At 47.9% G+C, this 18,703-nt stretch overlaps 1 protein-coding gene across 5 annotated transcripts in view; it reads right to left on the bottom strand.

The window, feature by feature from the left end:
* Positions 1-18,703, bottom strand: part of JAK1 (Janus kinase 1) — a 233,734-nt gene that overhangs the window by 1,542 nt on the left and 213,489 nt on the right. For all 5 annotated transcript variants that reach the window (XM_082649205.1, XM_082649204.1, XM_082649206.1 and 2 more), the window contains 13 exons: positions 14,714-14,820; positions 11,456-11,599; positions 10,681-10,768; positions 10,073-10,200; positions 9,327-9,462; positions 8,093-8,244; positions 5,491-5,641; positions 5,274-5,368; positions 4,013-4,205; positions 3,142-3,266; positions 2,593-2,765; positions 803-920; positions 440-550 (listed from right to left, as the gene is read on the bottom strand). In XM_082649205.1, the coding sequence (XP_082505331.1) occupies positions 440-550; positions 803-920; positions 2,593-2,765; positions 3,142-3,266; positions 4,013-4,205; positions 5,274-5,368; positions 5,491-5,641; positions 8,093-8,244; positions 9,327-9,462; positions 10,073-10,200; positions 10,681-10,768; positions 11,456-11,599; positions 14,714-14,820 (1,721 nt within the window). The remainder of the gene's footprint in view (positions 1-439; positions 551-802; positions 921-2,592; positions 2,766-3,141; positions 3,267-4,012; positions 4,206-5,273; positions 5,369-5,490; positions 5,642-8,092; positions 8,245-9,326; positions 9,463-10,072; positions 10,201-10,680; positions 10,769-11,455; positions 11,600-14,713; positions 14,821-18,703) is intronic.

Here is an 18,703-nt window from a genome sequence, read left to right as displayed (position 1 = left end):
CTGGCTTCATTCTTTGGCTTAAACATACTATTCAGTACATCTTAAATAGTCTACAGAATTAGTCTTAAAGGCTCAGTTCAGTTAGAAATACAGAAAACTGGATGTCACAATGCTGTGATAAGTGGGATAAACTTACACACAAAAATGCAATTATATGTGTTTGTCGCAGGAAGGCTACACCAACATATGCTCCTTTAGGGTGCTCACTGTGGTGAGCCTACTTCTGAAGGGAATCCCTTGCTTTGAACAAAACTTGTGGCTGTCATCTGCCCCAAAGATGATTTTCTCAGATATCTTATCTGAAATTCAGCTTCAGAAAACTATTTTAAAAGAGTTTTCTACTCATTCCTGCTCCCCCACTCCAATCCCATGCTGGACAATTCAAGCAGTGAAAACAGTAAAAACTGAGTTTTATTACTGTGAAATGGCCCATAAATACCTCTTCTGGACAGTTAGGTGGACAAGGCAAACGTTTTCCTTCTTTTAATGTATTCACAAGTCTTGTTACTGTCATCTGGCCATGAGTTGGGCCTATCATTTTCAGGAACAACTATGTAAAATAAAACCAAACAAAATATTTTACTTTGTACATATTTATGTAAACACCAGATAGATTACAGTAAAATATCTAGAATTGGAAATTAAAACAATAAAAAGGCTTTAAAATGAAAAGTCCAAGACAATTTTCCTTTCCATTATGACACACTGATTGGATTCCATTTAAGAATGAAACTTACAAAGCAGAAGGATGGACACATTTTAAGTGGGTGCTAGATTCAAACGAAGGACAAGTAAGACTTACCGCCATGGGACTGGAATCTGAATCACAGTAAGTAAGCAGCTCATGCAGAGTTACTCCAAAAGACCAGACATCAGAGGCGATATAAAACTTACACTGAATTAAACATTCTGGAGCATACCTGAAAGAAAGCAGAACTGGAAACTTCATTTCCTGGGAAGGATATTCCAAAAAGCATTAGAGTAACTCAGAAAAATCAGCACTCTGGTTTTTCTTAGAATTTAATATTCTAAGACATTTAAGTGTGTATTATGCATCAGTCACACATGCTGCTGTGGTGCACATCTGATATGTGGACAGATACCCCTATGGGCTCTCATTACACATTTGCTCCCAAACATCAGTCAGACTAGTCTGTGCTCCTCATTTCGCAGAGCATAGGCTCTCCATGGGGAGGGGATGGGGGGAGGAGGTGATGACGACAGGCCCGGGCTTCATTTGCCTGCAAGCTCAGATTGAGTCAGCAGTGAATTACTGCCCAGTCCTCTTCCAATGTCAGCTGCTTTGGTGAATGATACCCAATTGCCTGAGCCAGAAACTGAGGCATCCCCATATCCAGTCTAAGAAATACTTCTCAAACCTCCTCACTTCTAAACCCCACCATCGCTGTCCTAGTTCACACCATCACTGGCTCTGGCCAAATCAGACTCCCTGGCTCCAGTCTTGCTCCTCTCCTTCCCACAGTGATCTTTTTAAACAGAAAAGTCCCTGTCCTTAATCCCCCCAACAGCAACCCAAAAAGTCCCTGTCCTTAATCCCCCCAACAGCAACCCAAAGCTCTTGGGATGGAGTCCCAGCTCCATGACTCAGCGTCCAGAGCATTGCCTTGGCAACCGCCGAGACCTCCCTTCATGATCCAGCCACACGGAGCTGATTCCAGTTCCTAGGAATAACCACTGCTCTGTCTCACTCTTGCCACCATACATGCTGTCTTCTAACCATCTTTACAAACCCCCAGCAATCTTTTAAGGCCTTATTTTAAAAGAACTTCCAGAAAACCAAGCCTGAACCCTTTTCTGGTTATGGTACCACGAAATTGGCTGACTCACCCATTAAATTCTAAACTTGGTTGGCTTGTTCACCCTTGTTATCTCTAGTATCTGGCACAAAGCAGGGCCTTGATACATATTTCTTTAATGAATAAATGGAGGTTTGGCCTCCGTGGGTGGAAGAGACCCGTGTCATGTCCATACAGGATGTACCTCGTGGTGCCAGTCAGTTCTACAGGACAGCGTAGAGTGGAGACTTTAGCAGCTTCCCCCTTGGATAGTGTTCCAGGCTGAGAGGGGTCAAAGTCAGGGGGTGGCCCACCAACCAGGATACTCTGGTGATTCATGAGAAGATGGCCAAGCTTCTTATGGATTTTTGCTCTGTTATGTCCAGGCTCTACCTGAACCTGCCAATGCCCACTCGTCACCTCCTTCCTGTCATCTTCCTGCCCCCTCCTCCTACCTGCCCTCCAGACTTCCTCTGCATGGATGTGATTACTCCAGCTGCTAACAGTTTTAACAACTGTGTCAGAGGAATGCCTTCTCCAGCCAAGATGGAGATGCTGAGCGTTGTGAGATTTCTTCCTTGGAAGATGTTGTCCTATGAAGCTCAGGCATTGCTGCGAGTTGTTTTCAGTAAAACAGCTTATAATATGTTTCTTGAAGGCAAAAATCAGTCAATTCCAAATGATCTAAGTCTTTTTCTAATCTGGACTAATAAGAGACATTAACATAGCTAGAAAGGACCTATCAGAACAGTGGAAACCCTATGAAGCACTGATGAAATCTGTTTGATTCAGTTACCAAAACACAGGGCTGTCCCGATCGTCCTTGACTGTGTAGTACTCCTTATCAGTTTCAATGGATTTGGTTAGACCAAAGTCCCCAATTTTCACTTGGTGTTCACTCTCAACAAGGACATTTCTTGCTGCTAAGTCACGGTGAACGTATTGCCGAGAACCCAAATAGTCCATCCCCTGAGGGAGAGAGGAAAAGGCAGAGCACATTGCTGAAGGTCAGTTCAGATTGGATTCTGTAGCTACCACTTCATAACAAAAAAATATATATATATGTCATTTCATTCACATATCACTTCTTTTGTTTTTACTTCTTTGCAAAAATAGTTAGACCACCCTGATTCCAAGAAATACACATTAAAGAAACCATATTAACAAATTAGTTCACTTTCTTAGCAGAGGCTAATTTTCAATCCAAATCATGCAGAACAAAATAAACTCAGTACAATTATTGGAAATTATTTTCCACTTGCAGCCTAATTATAAACCAATTACCCAGGACAGAGTGCCTGATTTATAAATTTTTACCAGGCTCTTTTTTTTTTTTTCTTTTTACCTTACAAATCTGAACGGCATATTTTAACTGCTGTTTGAGGTTAATTTTGTTCTTATTCTTTGGAAGATACTCCTTAAGACTTCCCAAAGGCAGAAATTCCATGATGAGCTTAATACCGTTTCCTCCTGTTTAGAAAAAAGAAACGAAAAAACAAAAAAACCATCAGTACAAGGTTGCCAAATGAAGGAACTGTGGGAGTGAAGGGCACAGGATCTGGAAACAGAGGACCTGAATCACAGGCAAGTTGCTTAACCTCGCAGGTTTCAGAGTCTTGGGATCCTCAGCAGTGAACAGGGTATCTACCCTAGGGTCATCAGCGCTCACTGAGACAACACAGTGTTCTGCAAACAACTAGGCAAATGATGATTTTTAAAAATTATGAGCCACTACCAATTTTAAAATATAATACATGAGTATTGTACTGACTTGTAAAAAAGATACACTTGTTAGTAAACACTACTTGCCACCGTGATTTAGAAAACTAGAAAACGAAGTACCCTGCTTAGTGCTGGATCAAAAGAACAGGGAAAGGGGAGGAGCAGGCATCAGTTTCATCTGGTCTCTGTGCCCTCGTGTGCAAATATCAGGACAGGGGAAGTCCAATCCCAGTGTGGGTGTAGGAACAGCCAAGAGAGACAATGCTGGAATCACCCCCCGCCTGGCGGTGGGGGAGGCTGGGTAGCTTTCCCGGGAGCTCTGCAGCTGAGGGTTCTGACAGTGCATACTGCTTCGAAGCCCTAGAGCTCCGGGGCCCATCAGCTAGCACTCAGGCAGCCTAGATGAGGCCAAGGGCACTGCCTGCTCAGCACTGGCCTTCATGACCCCAGATAGTCACTCAGTCTTTAAACCAACCCCACTTTGCACAACATACCATCTTCTGTGCAGATGCCTTTATACTTCACAATGTTCTCATGATAAAGGTTTCTTAAGATTTCAATTTCCTTCTTCAGATCAGCTATGTGGTTCCCTCCGCTCTCAGGCTTCAGGGATTTGACGGCCACCTGCTCCCCTGTATTGTCCCCCTCAGGGTCATACCTGCAGAGCTCGACCTTCCCAAAGTGGCCCTGGAGGGAAAGATGCACGTGCTTGATCAGAGAAGCCCCGGCCTGGGCCAACAGGACACACTTCAAAGATGAGCCTTGCTCCTCGTGCTGTTCCCCTGAAGGTGGGGGTGCACGCACAGTCTGACCCTGCAGGCAGCAATCTCCTACCTGGGCTCTTCCCCACTTGGCTTACCTGCCATTCCTTCTATTACTGAGCTAAGACAAGAAAAGGATCAAGTGACTGGTGAACCAACACATCAATCCCAATTTCTACGAAAGTGTAACCCAAAAGGAAATGGAGGTTATTTCTGGACATGCAGGACAACCTCGACATTCTTTGACAGCCCTGGGTCCACGCTACAGGAGGCACCACAATGTGGCTACAAAGAGCAAGGCATGAGGAGTCTCTAGAAGACGTGGATTAGATCCCAGCTAAGCCACCTGCTAGTGATTCGAGCCTTTCGAGCCTGGTCACCCCACCTTCTGAGCTGGCTCCAGAGGTGCTCAATGTATACAGTGGTAATAAACCCTTGGGAATGCTGTGAGGAAGCAGGAACACTGTGCTTGTAGAATGCCCAGCACTCGGCCTTGGCACATGGCGGGTACTCAAGGTGGCACAGCCTTTATTAACTACAGAAAATCTGTATAAAGATGCAAATTCCAGTAGCTTCTCTAGTCACATTTACTGTCAGGAAACTGCCATTCAAGGTCCAGAGGAAAAGCTAAAATTCTATTTCGGTGTTCTGTGAAATAAATCCATCTCTCATTTAAGCAGCCTCACAGGATATGTATTCCCAGAAAAGTCAGAGGTAGGGACTTCTCTATTTCCACCATATCTATATCCATCCCCCATGGATGGATCCCCCCCTTTTCATCTCTTTGTCCCTTAGAGACCAAGTCTCCCGAGGGAGCTGATCAATGTCCTGTGGACAGGCTGCCACCGTGTGTCAAATGGAAAAACACACAATCCTAAAGAACACAGTAAGATGCTTTCTCCTACAAACTTTGACCCAAAACGAGAGAGAATGGAGAGCAGCTTTAGATATCCATAGAGGTGAAGTGGTCAGCAGAGACTCGAGTATAACTTGCCTCTCCCAAGTCACGGATCCTCTTTAAGAACCGCTTTTCAAAATGTGTGGGATCCACTTCAGTTGCTGGCTTTTTTTCTGATACGATGTCTGGATCTAACAGAAGAGAAAAGAGAACATGTTAAAAAGGAGTGATTGCCCCTCACAGGCTCCTTGTTATCCCTCCCTCCCCCGAGCATTGGCTGGTCTTGGTTAAACAGCTCAAGGTAGAGTCTTACTCTGCTCCTCCAGCTTATTGATGTCTCTCATGATGGCTCGGAAGAAGGGTCTCTGGTTGGGGTCGTAGTTCATGCAGCGGGTCATAAGGTCAGCTAGCTCCTTACAAGACGGGGTCACTGGCCTGCACCGGCTTTCATAGAACCTCTCTTTCTGCAAAGAAGTGGACCACATGAAAGAAACCAAAGGAACCACTCACAGACCTTTTAGCCCCAGGTCAGAAGGAGTTACCTAACAATCCCTAATTTAACTCCCAACAGCTTTGCTTAAAAGTAGACGTCATAAACGTGGGTGCTAATGCTGCCTTTCTCTAGCTGTGGGAAATCTTAGTCCTGGATACTAAAATAATCCGAATTCAAGGAAAACAGGCAGTATATCCCACCCAGTCCCAAATAAGCTGTATTACAGCAAAGTCATGCAACCTTCTGGAATATGATTTGGCAACATGTGTAGAAATCTTCAGATTCTTCAAACTCTCATTAATTGCAATTACTGAACAACTCAGAAATAAGTCAGAAACAAAGATTTATGTTTAAAGATATTCCCTGCAGAATTAGACAGAACATTACAAATTTGAAAATGACCTCAATGCCAAATATAAAATTAGTTAAATAAATCAGAGTTTAATGAAACAACTCTTACATCAAATTAGTAAAAACTGTAAGGCTTATTTAATCGTATAGCAAAGTACTCACAACATTAAATGAAAAAATATACAACATTAAATGAAAAAATAACTAGCATGGTCCCAAGTTTGTTTAAAAAAGAGAGAAACAGACTGGAAGACAATATGCCAAAGTGTTAAACATTAGTTAGGGGTGACCAGAATATAGTGATTAATAATTTCTTTTTTAAAAATACTTTTCTCTGTTTTCTAAATTCTCATCAACGGGGTTAATACTTTAAAATTCTGAAACGAATAATTGATGCCCTTTTAAAAAAATTAAGTTAATTTGCTACACTTTAGGCTCTGGTCTGTAGCTGACTCTCAAGGGTACTAGTTTCTCTTCTGGTCCCTGTGGGTCCTAGGGTGGAGTGGGGGCAGGCCCCAGAGGAGAGGAGGAAGATGGGTTGGAATTAAGGAGCTGAGAGCTCCCCCTGCCTTGGAGTGTCTCTCACTCTTCCAGGCTCCAGTAGAGCCAGGGGGAAAGGTCACCCAGCCCACCCAAGGGTACCTGGGAGAAGAGACAGACCCTCCTTTATCAAAGGGACAGACATTTCCTTACACCATCTCTGTATTCTGCTCAGTTCTGGGTACACAGAAGGTGCTCAGTAAATACTGACTGACAGCAAAGGGTATGCTGTTTTGTTTCCAAGGAAGTTAAAAATAAAATGACTCCCAAAAGCCCCAGCTGAAAATCCTAAATACAGATCTATGGATGTGACGGTTTCTCTGTTGGTTTTAGCTTAACTCCTCTTTCCCAAGTCCTGCACCATGTTTACCTGGCAAAAGGCTAACAGGTTAAAGGTTCTTTCGCCTCTTCGGTATCTCCTCCACGTGCACCCTCCACTCTGGATCCTCACTGCCACTTCCTGGTTCAGGCTGTCGCCACTGAGAGCCTCAGAGCAAGAGGCCTCTCCTCAGCCTGTCCATCCAACCACCATCCAGATGAACTGCCCAGTCTGGCCTCCAAGCACCTGGCTCCCCCACCCAAACCCTTCAATGCCCCACATCACCCCAGTAAAATTCTGCAGCCCGGCATTCAGGGCCTCTATACAATCCGACCTCAAAGGACCCTTCCCACCTTTTTACCTGTCATTCCTCTCCACACTCCAGGCAAATGAAACTGCTCCCTGTAGACAACTGAAATGCCACCCTCCCTTGGACTTTGATCATTCCCTCCCAGCTAAAAGTGATGCCTGCCCCTCTAAAGACACAAGACACACCCTAATAATCAAATCAGTGAGTTGGGATCAGTGGTCCTTCACTCTAACTTTCACTGCTTTATCCCTTTGGAGTTAGAGCCTCCACTCGCTTTCTGCAAGTGAACACGAGAAAGGGTCAGCCTCGAAGTTCTGCATTCTAGCTAAGGAACCCGCGCCTTGGGCCACCTGCATCTGTTACCTGACCTGTAAAACAAGGGTAATGACACTGCCCTACCCAACATGCAGGGCTCTAAAGGTGATGATTTCAGATATTATGTGTGGAATCCTTATCGCTGTTTTAGCCCAACTCTCCTACTACACCCTAAGGTCCTCAAGAGTAGGCAAGGCCTGTGTCTATTTCATTGTGAACCCCCAGCTTTAACTTAGGACAACGCCTGGTACACAGGAGGAACGCAATAAGTATCTGGGTGTTAATTTTGCAATGCTATAGCGATCTACTGAGCACATATTGTGTACCTGGGACTCTACACGCATTATTTAATTTTCACAACAACCCTGCAAAGTAGGTATTATTTATTCCCATTTTACAGATGATGAAACCAAGGCCCAAGGAAATTAAGTGACATTTGCGAGGTCACACAGGCACTGTAAGCTTCTGGAGGAGAGTCTAACCCGTGCCTGTCTCCTCCCACAATATGAGGCTTCCTGATAACTCCTGAGACACCCATGAGTGTCCAAGGGGTCCCCACTCAGCTCACACCCTGGAAAGCAACTCACCTCAATCAGTGTCTTGTCTTTCAAGGGAATCTCGCCATTGTAGCAGATCTCCCAGAGCGTGGTTCCAAAGCTCCACTTGTCAGCGGCCACACTCAGGTTCTTGGAGTCTTCAACACACTCAGGAGCGATCCATGGGATTCGTTCTATGCACTCTGGAAAAGACAAGAAACATTTACAGATCAGTTTCTGCGATCACCTGGGGAGTATATCACTGCCATTGCAGCAAGAACTGGGAGTTAAGAAACTCTTTCAAGTAGTGTTTTCCAAACATGGACCATGGCTGCCCTGGTCCTGCAGGGAGTTTGTGAAAGGGGCGGTTTTCCAGGTCCCTTAGCCCTGGCCTTTCCAATGCATCTGTCTGAGTCAGGGCCTGCAGCTGTGTCTGTTTAACACAGACTCCCCAAGAAGGTCGTGTGAGTCAGTCTTTGAAGCTGTGGCCTCAGAAAGAGCAAAGCACCCCAGGGTGGAAGCCAACACCCTGGGGAGGGAGAACAGGGGGGCACATGGACAAAGGCTTAAGAAAGAGAAGGCCGGGGAGAAGAGGCCAACAGATGCAGAGTGGGCACGGGCTTACCCCCATACTCTGCATATCGCCCTGCAAGGGCCCAGGGGTGCACTGGTATCCCACGTATGACCTACAGGTAGAGCATGACCTGTGCGGCACTGCTTACAGTGTCTCAGCTCCCAGGTCTGCCCTCTCCTTTGGAGTCCTCAACTCATGATGACCTCATTCAAAGAGAAGCTGCAAGACCACAGCAATCGCTAAGGCGCCTCCCCAAACTGCGCTCTAACTACAGTGCATTTCTTGTTTTGTTTTGTTTTTAATTTTTATTGTAGTTGCTTACAGTGGATTTCAAAACAAACACAGGTAGGACCCAGGTCCCACTCCTCCTGACACATCTCTGACCACCCCAGGCCCTTGGCCTCCCCTTGAACAAGGTGCTGCCTGGCACCTTAAACACAGCTCCTTCATCGCAAGACCAGACCTGCCCCAGCTCAGTTGTGTTTCTCCTACTGCACAGTCAGCTCCTTGAGGGCAGGGACCGACCCTCCCATGCGTGACACCTCCCCTGCCCCCAGGGCTGGGCAGAAGCACAGCCGCCTTTTGCAGAAGTGTGCTTTCTAAAATGAGGCAGAACCCCAGCCCAGCCCCCTTCCCTGCTGGCCTGGCCCTGCCTCAGGGTCGGGGGAAGGGGATGGGTGGGGCAGGAGATGGGAGGGAGGGAGGACACACCTTGCCTGGACAGCACAGTGACGGGGATGCCGGGGTCACTGAGCTTGATGAAGGGGCCGCACTCGCTGTCAGTGCCCTCGCGGGCCAGGAGGAGGTTTTTAGTGCACACATTTCCGTGGACCAGATCTTTATCCTCCTGCAGAGTGAAAAGGCAGAGCTCAGCAAAGTTGCCCATGGAGCTGCCCTCCTTCCCACTGTCTCCTGTTTCCCACAGGTCATAATCCACATTCCCCAGCCCCAGCCAGACCCGGGCAGCTTAGCTCTCCTGCCGATGATCTGTGTGACTCAGGCACATTATATAACATCCCTTTACTCCAGCTCCCTCATCAGTGAACCAGGGATAACAATGGAGCATGCCTCATAGGGCTTTTGTGAGAATTAAAGTGATTATCAGAGCCTGAAAAACACCTGAACAGCTGAGCCATGGTAAGCACTCAATAAATGTGAGCTACTATTGATGCTAATAGTTTCATTCACTCATTCAACAAGTACTGTAATATTTCTACTCTTATTATACACTGCAGTATGGAAGCCAGTCCTCTGAAGTGATAAAAATTTCCCTCTAAGCAGGATTCACATGGAAGCACACAGAACAGCCCACGATGATGGCGTTCACTAAGCACCAGGCACACCTGTGTTCAGGTGAAGAGCCTGGGCTCTCCAGCCTGCTTGGCTGGTACCTCCTTCCTGCCTCCCCACATTTTGGTTCCTGATGGGGACCACCACAGACATCAGAACATACTCACCAAGTAACTCAGGGCGCTGGCCAGCTGTTTGGCAACTTTGAACTTCCAGGGTGTGGTGAGGACATCACTTTTCCGGTGCATGAAGAGATCCAGGGGCCCTCCCTCCACAAACTCTTCCACCATGATATCTACGAACACAAGAACAGCCACACCTGCAACCTTCTGTCCATCTGGGACAGCACCCTCCCTCATCCCCTTACGAGAGCTCATTTTAATGGCTGGTACTCCGCCTGGGGGTGCCAATGGTAGAGCGCTTCAGAGTCGGAAGGGCCTGGGTTCAAGCCCTGCCTGGAGCTCCTCCTACTCTGACTCTTTGGGCAATGAACTCAGCTCACTCACTCCCTACCTCCCGAGTCTAGCACAGCGTGGGGCCCAGAGCTGGCAAGAAGTAAACACTCAAGAAATTAGTGAAAAACAGATGGGATCTAGTTCCATGTCCACTATTAGCGTAAGCAACCGACCTGCTCAGTACTTTGAATTCCTTGATTGCAAAAAGAAAGGCAAGAAGCCTGGGCGACGTGAGGGGGGGTATCAGCTCCCACTCATCTTCACAGCAACCATGCTCCCTGGCCAGGGCCGACTTCCCCTTCCAAAGAGAATACACTTACTCTCCACGTCTCGGACACAAACGCCATAGAGGTACACGATGTGTTTATGGGAGACCTGTCTCATCATGCTGGCTGCCTCAAAGAAGGCCTGTGGGAGGAAAGGACAAAGAAATGTCAAGGGCTGGCCTGCACTGGTCTGATCCTAAAGGGGCTCAGCTGAGAGGAAAGTCAGTGGATCCCAGGAAAGGTCACCACTGTCCTCATCCCAAGCCCTGAAACTACTCCCCTGGCCTCAACTACCCAGAGGCACTGCCAAGCCTCAACTGTGAGGGCCATCTAGCTGGGACACAGGACTCATTTAGAAAACCTAATAGGATGCAGAGCCAGGCTGGCGGGATAGGCTGGCTGACAACGTCCCCATTCGATACTCATGTCCACCACTTCCTCTTCCTTCAAACTTTGGGAAATAACAACGTTGGACACTATATTAGAATAAAAGGAAAACCAAGGCAGCAGATGTCTGTCAAGACTTGGCTTTACCACTCTCTAACAGTTTGTGGGATCCGGGGTAAGTCATTTTACTGCTCTGGGCTTTACTTTCCCAGACTCTGAAGTGACAGCCTGGACTGCATCAGGCACTTTTGAGACCATTCAGCTAGAGTCTGGGGCTCCACGGCATTGCCACATGGACCTCTAGGAAGGAAACGGGAGAGAGTGGGACGTACTGGGAGGGACAGGCCCAAAATCAGGGCAAAGGCTCTTCTTAGCCCACTGTGCTCTACTGGCTCCAGAAATGAGGGAGGGGAGAGGGTGGGGTTGTGAGGACGACACTTGCCAGAGAAATGTCCCTGTGGCTGGGGTCTAAGACTTTGAGGATCACTTTTATTCTCTTCTCTTCGGAAGTTCCTTCGTCATCCTTGTAATCCATGAGGGTCCCAGAGTAGATGTGTGTCCGCGTGCCTCTCCCAAGGTGCTCGCCCTGAAGGAGGAAGCAGGAAATTAGGGTGACCACCCCCTGAGGCTTCAGTGGTGCCAGAGTCTGGGACTGAGTCCTCAGTGGGAACATACATTAGCAGGGATGGGGCAACGGCAAAGGGGCCCCAGGAGCTCAAGCCTCTCCAGTGCCTGGTCCTGTCAGGCCTCCAGAGGTGACAAAAAACTACTTGGCCAAACACAGCTGTGGCACTCCCTGGGCCCCAGGAAATAATCCTCATATCCTCTGAACAGCAACACGCTATCTACCTCCAGGAACAGCCTGGGGCCGAAACATAACCCTGACCTTTCACAAAACTTCCAACAGTGCCATCAAAAGCCACCAACATCAGCCCCCACCCAGGCCTCCAGAACAGACTCAGAGAGGACCTCCCTCCCCGCTCCCCCAGGAGGCTCCTCCACTCACAGGCTGGGGTACAAAGAGAACAGGCTTGTGAGCCCTACTGCTTCCTGGCATTTTAACTTCGAGACCTCCTTTCATCACGCTCAATCGGCACCCACTTTCTGTAAATGGGTTAACGTAACAATGTACCTGCCTCGTAGGGTTGGTGTAAGAATCAAATGAGGAACTAGGTAGAACACCTCCTGGCGCACAGTGGGTAGAAGCCAATCCACTGGGCCAGTGTGTTTTGTCTGATCGCCCTCTCACACCTAAACTATTCATTTTCTATCCATCTACCTGATGCATGGGTGCACATGTGCATGCTTTCAAATCAGTGATACAATTTATACATACATATGCCCTAGCAATCGCCAGAGGAAGGTGATGTAAAGACAGAGGCAGAGACTGGAGGGACAGGCCTCAGTTTCCCCACATATGAAAAAGGATAATAAAACCAAGTGAGCAGCATAAGAACTAAATGAGATCATCTGCTCAAGGCCCCGAACATATAATGATCTGTCTCTAAGACCGTTCCAGCTTAAGCTTTAATAATTATGGTTTAAATACTCTTAATATTTGAAAATCAAAATGTGATTCATGAAACTCAGGCATTGTCAAGCTATCGACATTAACCCCACAAAACTTATTATTTGTAGTTCTATTATTCTATTATCCTAGGACCACCTATAAATGCAGAAAATGCATTATGGCTGACTCCCTCAGCTGATTTCTGTCTCCCTCAAGAATGTACACAATCGGGCTTCCCTGGTGGCGCAGTGATTGAGAGTCCGCCTGCCGATGCAAGGGACACAGGTTCGTGCCCCGGTCTGGGAGGATCCCACATGCCGCGGAGCGGCTGGGCCCGTGAGCCATGGCCGCAGGGCCTGCACGTCCGGAGCCTGTGCTCTGCAGCGGGAGAGGCCACAGCAGTGAGAGGCCCACGTACCGCAAAAAAAAAAAAAAAAAATGTACACAATTGTTAACTGGGTATATTAATTTGCACAAACACCACCATTTGTCATCTGTCATAGCAGAATGGTGATACATCCGCCCTGTCTCCTATATCCTGGCAAGGTCCTGTGACTATTCATTAAAGCTGCATGTGTCATGAAGCGATACATCAAGATTATGGGAAGTTGCATTCCCAGAACATCCCACAAAAGCCATATGCTTTCAGAATAATTACTCTTCCTCGGAAGGGGTGCTTATTCCAGGGCCAAGTCATATGGCTCTGTGCTGTCAGGATTCCACAGCAATCCGGAGGCCCCTGCGTGTACCACCTCAGCCTCCCTCCACGCTGCGCCTTCTGCCTTTGTCTATGGCTTGTCCATCCTCTGGGGCTCTGCTTTGATGCCACTTCCCCCAGAAAGCCACTGCTGTCCCCCCAAGACTAGGTAGGATGACCATCTGACAGTCCCACATCCTGCCATACTTCCCTACTTAGGGCTTGTCTCCTGGTGGTATAATTATCTGCTTAAGATAGACGAGAGTCTGCCTCGCCCACCGGACTGTGAGCCTGCCGAGGGTGGCAGTCATGCCTGGCATGGGCAACTGCTCAATCACTGTTGGCTAAATGAACGCTGGAGGTGCAGAGGGTGGTAATCTGCCCAGAGACTCAGGGGCAAGGACAGAAGGAAGACCCCAAGTACATGTCAAGTTCCAGGCAGAAAAGAGGCTGGGGTATTGCTGATCTGCGATTTTAATCTCTGGACACAGCTCTGATAACCACCGGAGGGACAGAACAGTAAGATCTGGCCCTCAGGCCCTCAGTGAAGCATTTACATAAGTGAAGCGAGGCACTTGCAGCTGTGGACTTCCACTCCGTCAAAACCTCCCCAACAATTTCAGGGACCGGCTTCAAAGAGTACATGAACAAGCCAGCCCCACGTTGGCCACCCTCCGCCAGGCTCCTCAATGACAGTGAGCCCACGATTTCCCCTCCAACACCTCCAAGGTGACGCAGCCTCTGCCGGGTAGTAAGCGGCCTATGTGGATTCCTTCCCTCCAAGGCTGCTGGCACACCGCTCCCTTAGCCTCCCCGCCCTGCATGTGGCTCTGTGTAAGGGGCTGGGGAGGGGGATGCACAACAGAAAGTGGGGGTTCCATGGGCCTCACAACCTAGCAAGGCCCAAGGGCAGGTACGACAGAAACTGGGCCTGCCTAAGGCTGCAGACTCTGGGCAAAGGCCTCCCAAGGCTGGAACACTGGTCTGAGGGATCTGATTCTCAAGACAGTTCTCCTCCAGGGTGCATCTCCTACTTCCTCACTGTGCTCTGTGTGCCCCCAGCTTTGCTCCTTCTGGAAACATCATCAGAAAGCCCAGGACTGAAATTCAGAAGTGCTTTTTCACACAGCATGTTTTGGGACAATGAGGGTCATCAGCCCATACTCCCCTGTGGAGACCTGTCAGCATTCCCACCAAGTTCTCCAACTACTTCTACCTGCAGAAGACGAGGCATGGAAGGTCCCTATTACCCTAGATAACCCTGCAAAACTTGATTAACCCAGCTCTTTCAAGGAGAAAGCAAGCCTCTAGGACGCATCAGCAAGGTCAGGTTGGACAGCAGGAAACTTGCTGACCAGCTTTACCTATCAAGGGGAAGTCTTGCTCTTCTTCCACCAGGGTCTCCCCAAACCCGACTTCATCCTCCCCACATTCCCCAGGCTTTTCTGCTGTGGGAAGGCAGGACCAGGGCTGGACCTGCAGCAGTGACTCACCTGCATAATATCTTTCTTGAGGATCCGATAAAAACTCAGCTGGCTCACGGGGAGGACAGGCTGCCACTCCTGGGCTTTCTTGGTGGCCACCAGCAGATTGGAGATTTCTATGGAAGAGAGAGGAGAAGTCTGAGCAGAGCAGCAAGGTCTAAGGTCCCAGTTGGCCAACATCTGCTGGGCCATGGGCTTGCTGAATACATACTTGTGCATTTGTTGGTTCAGTCATTCAACAAATATTTACTAAGTACTTGATTCCCACCCTCCAGGAGCTCACAGGCTAATAACAGAGCCAATACGAAACAAATAATCAACCAATCAAAATCTGTGCAGCTATTCTTAAAGGGCAGGTACAGGCACTCCAGGGTTGACACAGCAGGATCTGTCCTGGTAAAAGAGGTCAGGGGAGGAAATGAAATGTTAAAAGCTGAGAACGGAAACTCCACGAATGTAGGGCCTGTGTCCATCTTATTTCCTGCTCTACCTCCACAGCCTGGTACACAGTATGCACTCAATAAATACTTGTTAAATGTGTAAATGAATAATCAGGGTGTGGGCTGAAGGATGAGAGCTAAGGATGGAGGAAGCACTTTGGGAGTGACAGGAACCAAAATTGGGGGGTGAAAAAACACAAGTTTTGTGAGGAACAGGGCGGGTGACCCCAAAAGAAGGTCACGCCTGAGCGTCTCTGGGCTCCCAGCAGCACCTGACAACAAGGAGGCACTTACTAAGTCCTGGCTGAATGTACAGATTTTGAGCACACCATCCCCCAGACTCTACTGATTCGAACAGCAAACCAAACCCATTACAAAATGTGCCGAGCAGAGTCAGCACAGGTGGCTAACGGAATTTATAATCCACGGAAGCTGCCTTCCCTCCATGGAGCCACTGCAAGCTCCAAGGTTATCGTGAGGGAAGAAAGCACCTTCCACATTCGAACTAGCAGTGCGAGTATTCTAGGAGCCCCTGAAGGTTTTTATGTGTTCATGCACTAGCTGCGAGTACCGGGTCCCTACAGTGAGCCAAGTGACTCAAATCCTCACTACCCTGCAAGGCAGGGTTTTTCTTTTGTTATTTCAGCTCATATTTTCTGACTGCTTTCTCTGTGCCAGGCACTGTCCTAAAGAGCTTTATACACATTAGCTCCTTTGTCCTTATGACAATCCTATGAGACACATAGTATACCTACCCCCTTTTACAGATCAGAAAACAGATTCAGAGCCATTAAACCATTTGCCCACAGTCAGGCTTAGGATTCATGCTGCATTCAGGACTGGCTCCAGTCTCTTACCTCCACAGACAGCATGCCTGGCCCCAGTGGGGGGTACAAATCTGGGAGCCAAAAACTGGTTCCGATACAGACTCCCTTGTTATCATATCCTGATACTCCCTTTTTCAGCGTCTCCTCTCCTTCATTCTGTTATCCTGACTCCACCCTGTTACCTGGGTAAAATCAGGTTCAAACAGGCAACTCAGGACTGCCCTGATGGAGAAAAGACATCAAGAAAGGGCCACTTGAATGGTGCCCCCAAGGAAGGGTCTGGGCAATAGAGCCATCGAGGAAATCAGGAGGATGGCAACGGGAACCATTTATGGGCTGATTATTTGCAATGGCCACTTCAGGAAACATGGCACTAGGGTCAACTGTGTGAGCGGGGAAAGCTGTTAAACCTCCATGGAATCTGTTTCCTCACTAGAAAAATGGGGGACACAGTCATGCCCCTTGCTGGGTTGCTGTGAGGGATAAACGAGATGACACACATGAAGGGCTTACTTCAATCCCTGGTGTGAGGTGACTGCCCCATAACCAGCAGCCACTGTGACTATGACCACCGTTACATCTGTTAGCACCGTCATCCTTGCTGTACCAGCTGGTTCCTGAAGCCTTGGCAATAATCTACAGCAGTCTTCAGTGCCAGAGCTGGACGGTGCAGAAATCAAGCTTCAAGCTTGACTCCATGAATGAGGACATGAGAGGATCAGTGGCGACTGGTCAGTAGGTCCTGTGGGCCCCTATCTCCTTCTTAACATGGTCACCCTCAGATTTGGAGAGCAGCAGTGGGGCTGGGCAATGCACAAGAGACGTGGACTTTCTTGACTGTCACACCCACTCTGAGTGACCACCTCCTTTTTATTTATTCCATGAGGAGTTTCTTGTTGCATTTTCAAGTGTGAAACCCAGGTTGGGGTCTGGCCATCAGAAGCCTGTGCTCAGAACGGCCGAGGCACTGAGGAACCCAAAATGGCATTCTCTTTAGTTTTCATGATTTCACCACTTCTCTAATTTGCAGGTGGCAGAGGGAAGACAGAGGGCTTCTGAGGGCCTATGTGAAAAAGTCGCACACACAGGGCTTAGTCTAGCTCTCCCATCCACAGCACCCTTATCCCCAGGGTCAGGAGAACTGACCCCCACCCCAGAGTCTTGGGCTGATGACTGCACCTGTAACTTTGCAGTGTTATGTAGGGGAAAGAGTTGGGGTCAGAAGACGTGAGTTCAAATCCCCATGCTTCCTCTAACTACCTAAGTGATCTTGGATAAGTATAATGGATAACAACATACTCTGGTTTGTTCTGAGGATTAAATAACTTAAAACATGAAAGAAACTCAAACGGTGCCTGGCAAATTTAAGAATTACTCACGTAATAGTAGCCATCATCATCATCATCATTAGTTACTGCTACTCATTTTTCTTTTTCTTTTTTTTTTACTGCTACTTTTATTGTAACTTCTAGTGATACTACCATCTGTGTGGTTTTGAACAAGTCAGTGAACATCTCTGATCCTTAGTTTCCTCATTTTTATAACAGCTGCAAAGAGCTACTGTGCAGATTTTTTTTAATGCAAATATGCACATAAACTGCTTGGGACTGGCAGGTACCCACCAACATGGTAGCTACTGCTGTAATTATTCACTCAACAGACATTAGTGAGCACCCATTCTGTGCTGGACACTGCACTTCCCATGAATCATCGTGGTGAGACCCAGATCCTGTCTTAAGAGTTTATAATCAAAGTGGAGAGACAAACACTGAACACATTCAGTGCAGAGTTCCAGGAGCCTCAACAGAAGCCGTGAGAAGGGTTCAGTTCTGTTTCTGTGCTTCTCCCACCACAGCCACTGGTTTCCAGCTCTGGGCCAGCAGGGGTGGCATCTACACCAGAAACCTCCCCAGCTAATCCCAGCATAGAAATCACATCCCTGCCTCCGAACTGCCGCTACCTTCCCGCTTCCTGTGGCTGCTGTTCTCCATTTCCTAAGCCTCATCCAGAGCCCACTAATCCCTAGGAAAGTGAAAACCGCCTCTAATATCTGGAAGGATAGATTATGTGAGTAATTGGGGCTGTTGGGCTCTAAGGTTATAGTGCACTCCGAGGTCTCACAGCCAAGTGGCAGATGTGTTTTTACCTTTGCAGAATATCTTCAAGCACAAAAACAAAGGCTGCAGTTACTCCCCAAGGCTGGCAGGAAACCCTATCTGAGCAACAAGAACACAGAGTCTTTCCTCTTTCACCAGGTTCAGTGACAGTGTCTTACTGGGAGACCAAAAAGTGATTCAAACATCAAGCACCCAGGCCCCTTTTTGTGCTGGTGTTGCTTCTTCTGCCCACCCCTGTCATAAAGACTCACAGATGCATTCTGTAATAAGACAGACTACTCAGAGTATCTTCGACCACACTTGCTACGGCCTCAGGAACAACTGTGCTGCCCTTTCCTCGAGGCCTGACTCCTTCTAAGGGAAGGATCTGACATATGGAGGGCAGTAGCTTGTGGCAGAGAAACATCAAAGAAACCCGTCAGTATTCAAGGGATCTGACACTGGGAGAAGACCTGGCACTCAAACCCCTTTGACCTTGGCCTTCAATGAGGCCCACTTCACTTCTCCAGGCCTCAGTTTTCTCTTCTATAAGACGGGACTCTTGATCAGGTGACCCCTACGTGTCCTTCCAGTTCTCACATTCTAAGAGGTGATGAATCCACCTGCAGGACATCA

This window comes from Grampus griseus (assembly GCF_964374135.1).
Source record: "Grampus griseus genome assembly, chromosome: 1".
NCBI classification, from domain to species: Eukaryota; Metazoa; Chordata; class Mammalia; order Artiodactyla; family Delphinidae; genus Grampus; species Grampus griseus.
The sequence above is the reverse complement of the archived record's forward strand: the minus strand, read 5'-3'. Positions and strand labels throughout refer to the sequence as shown.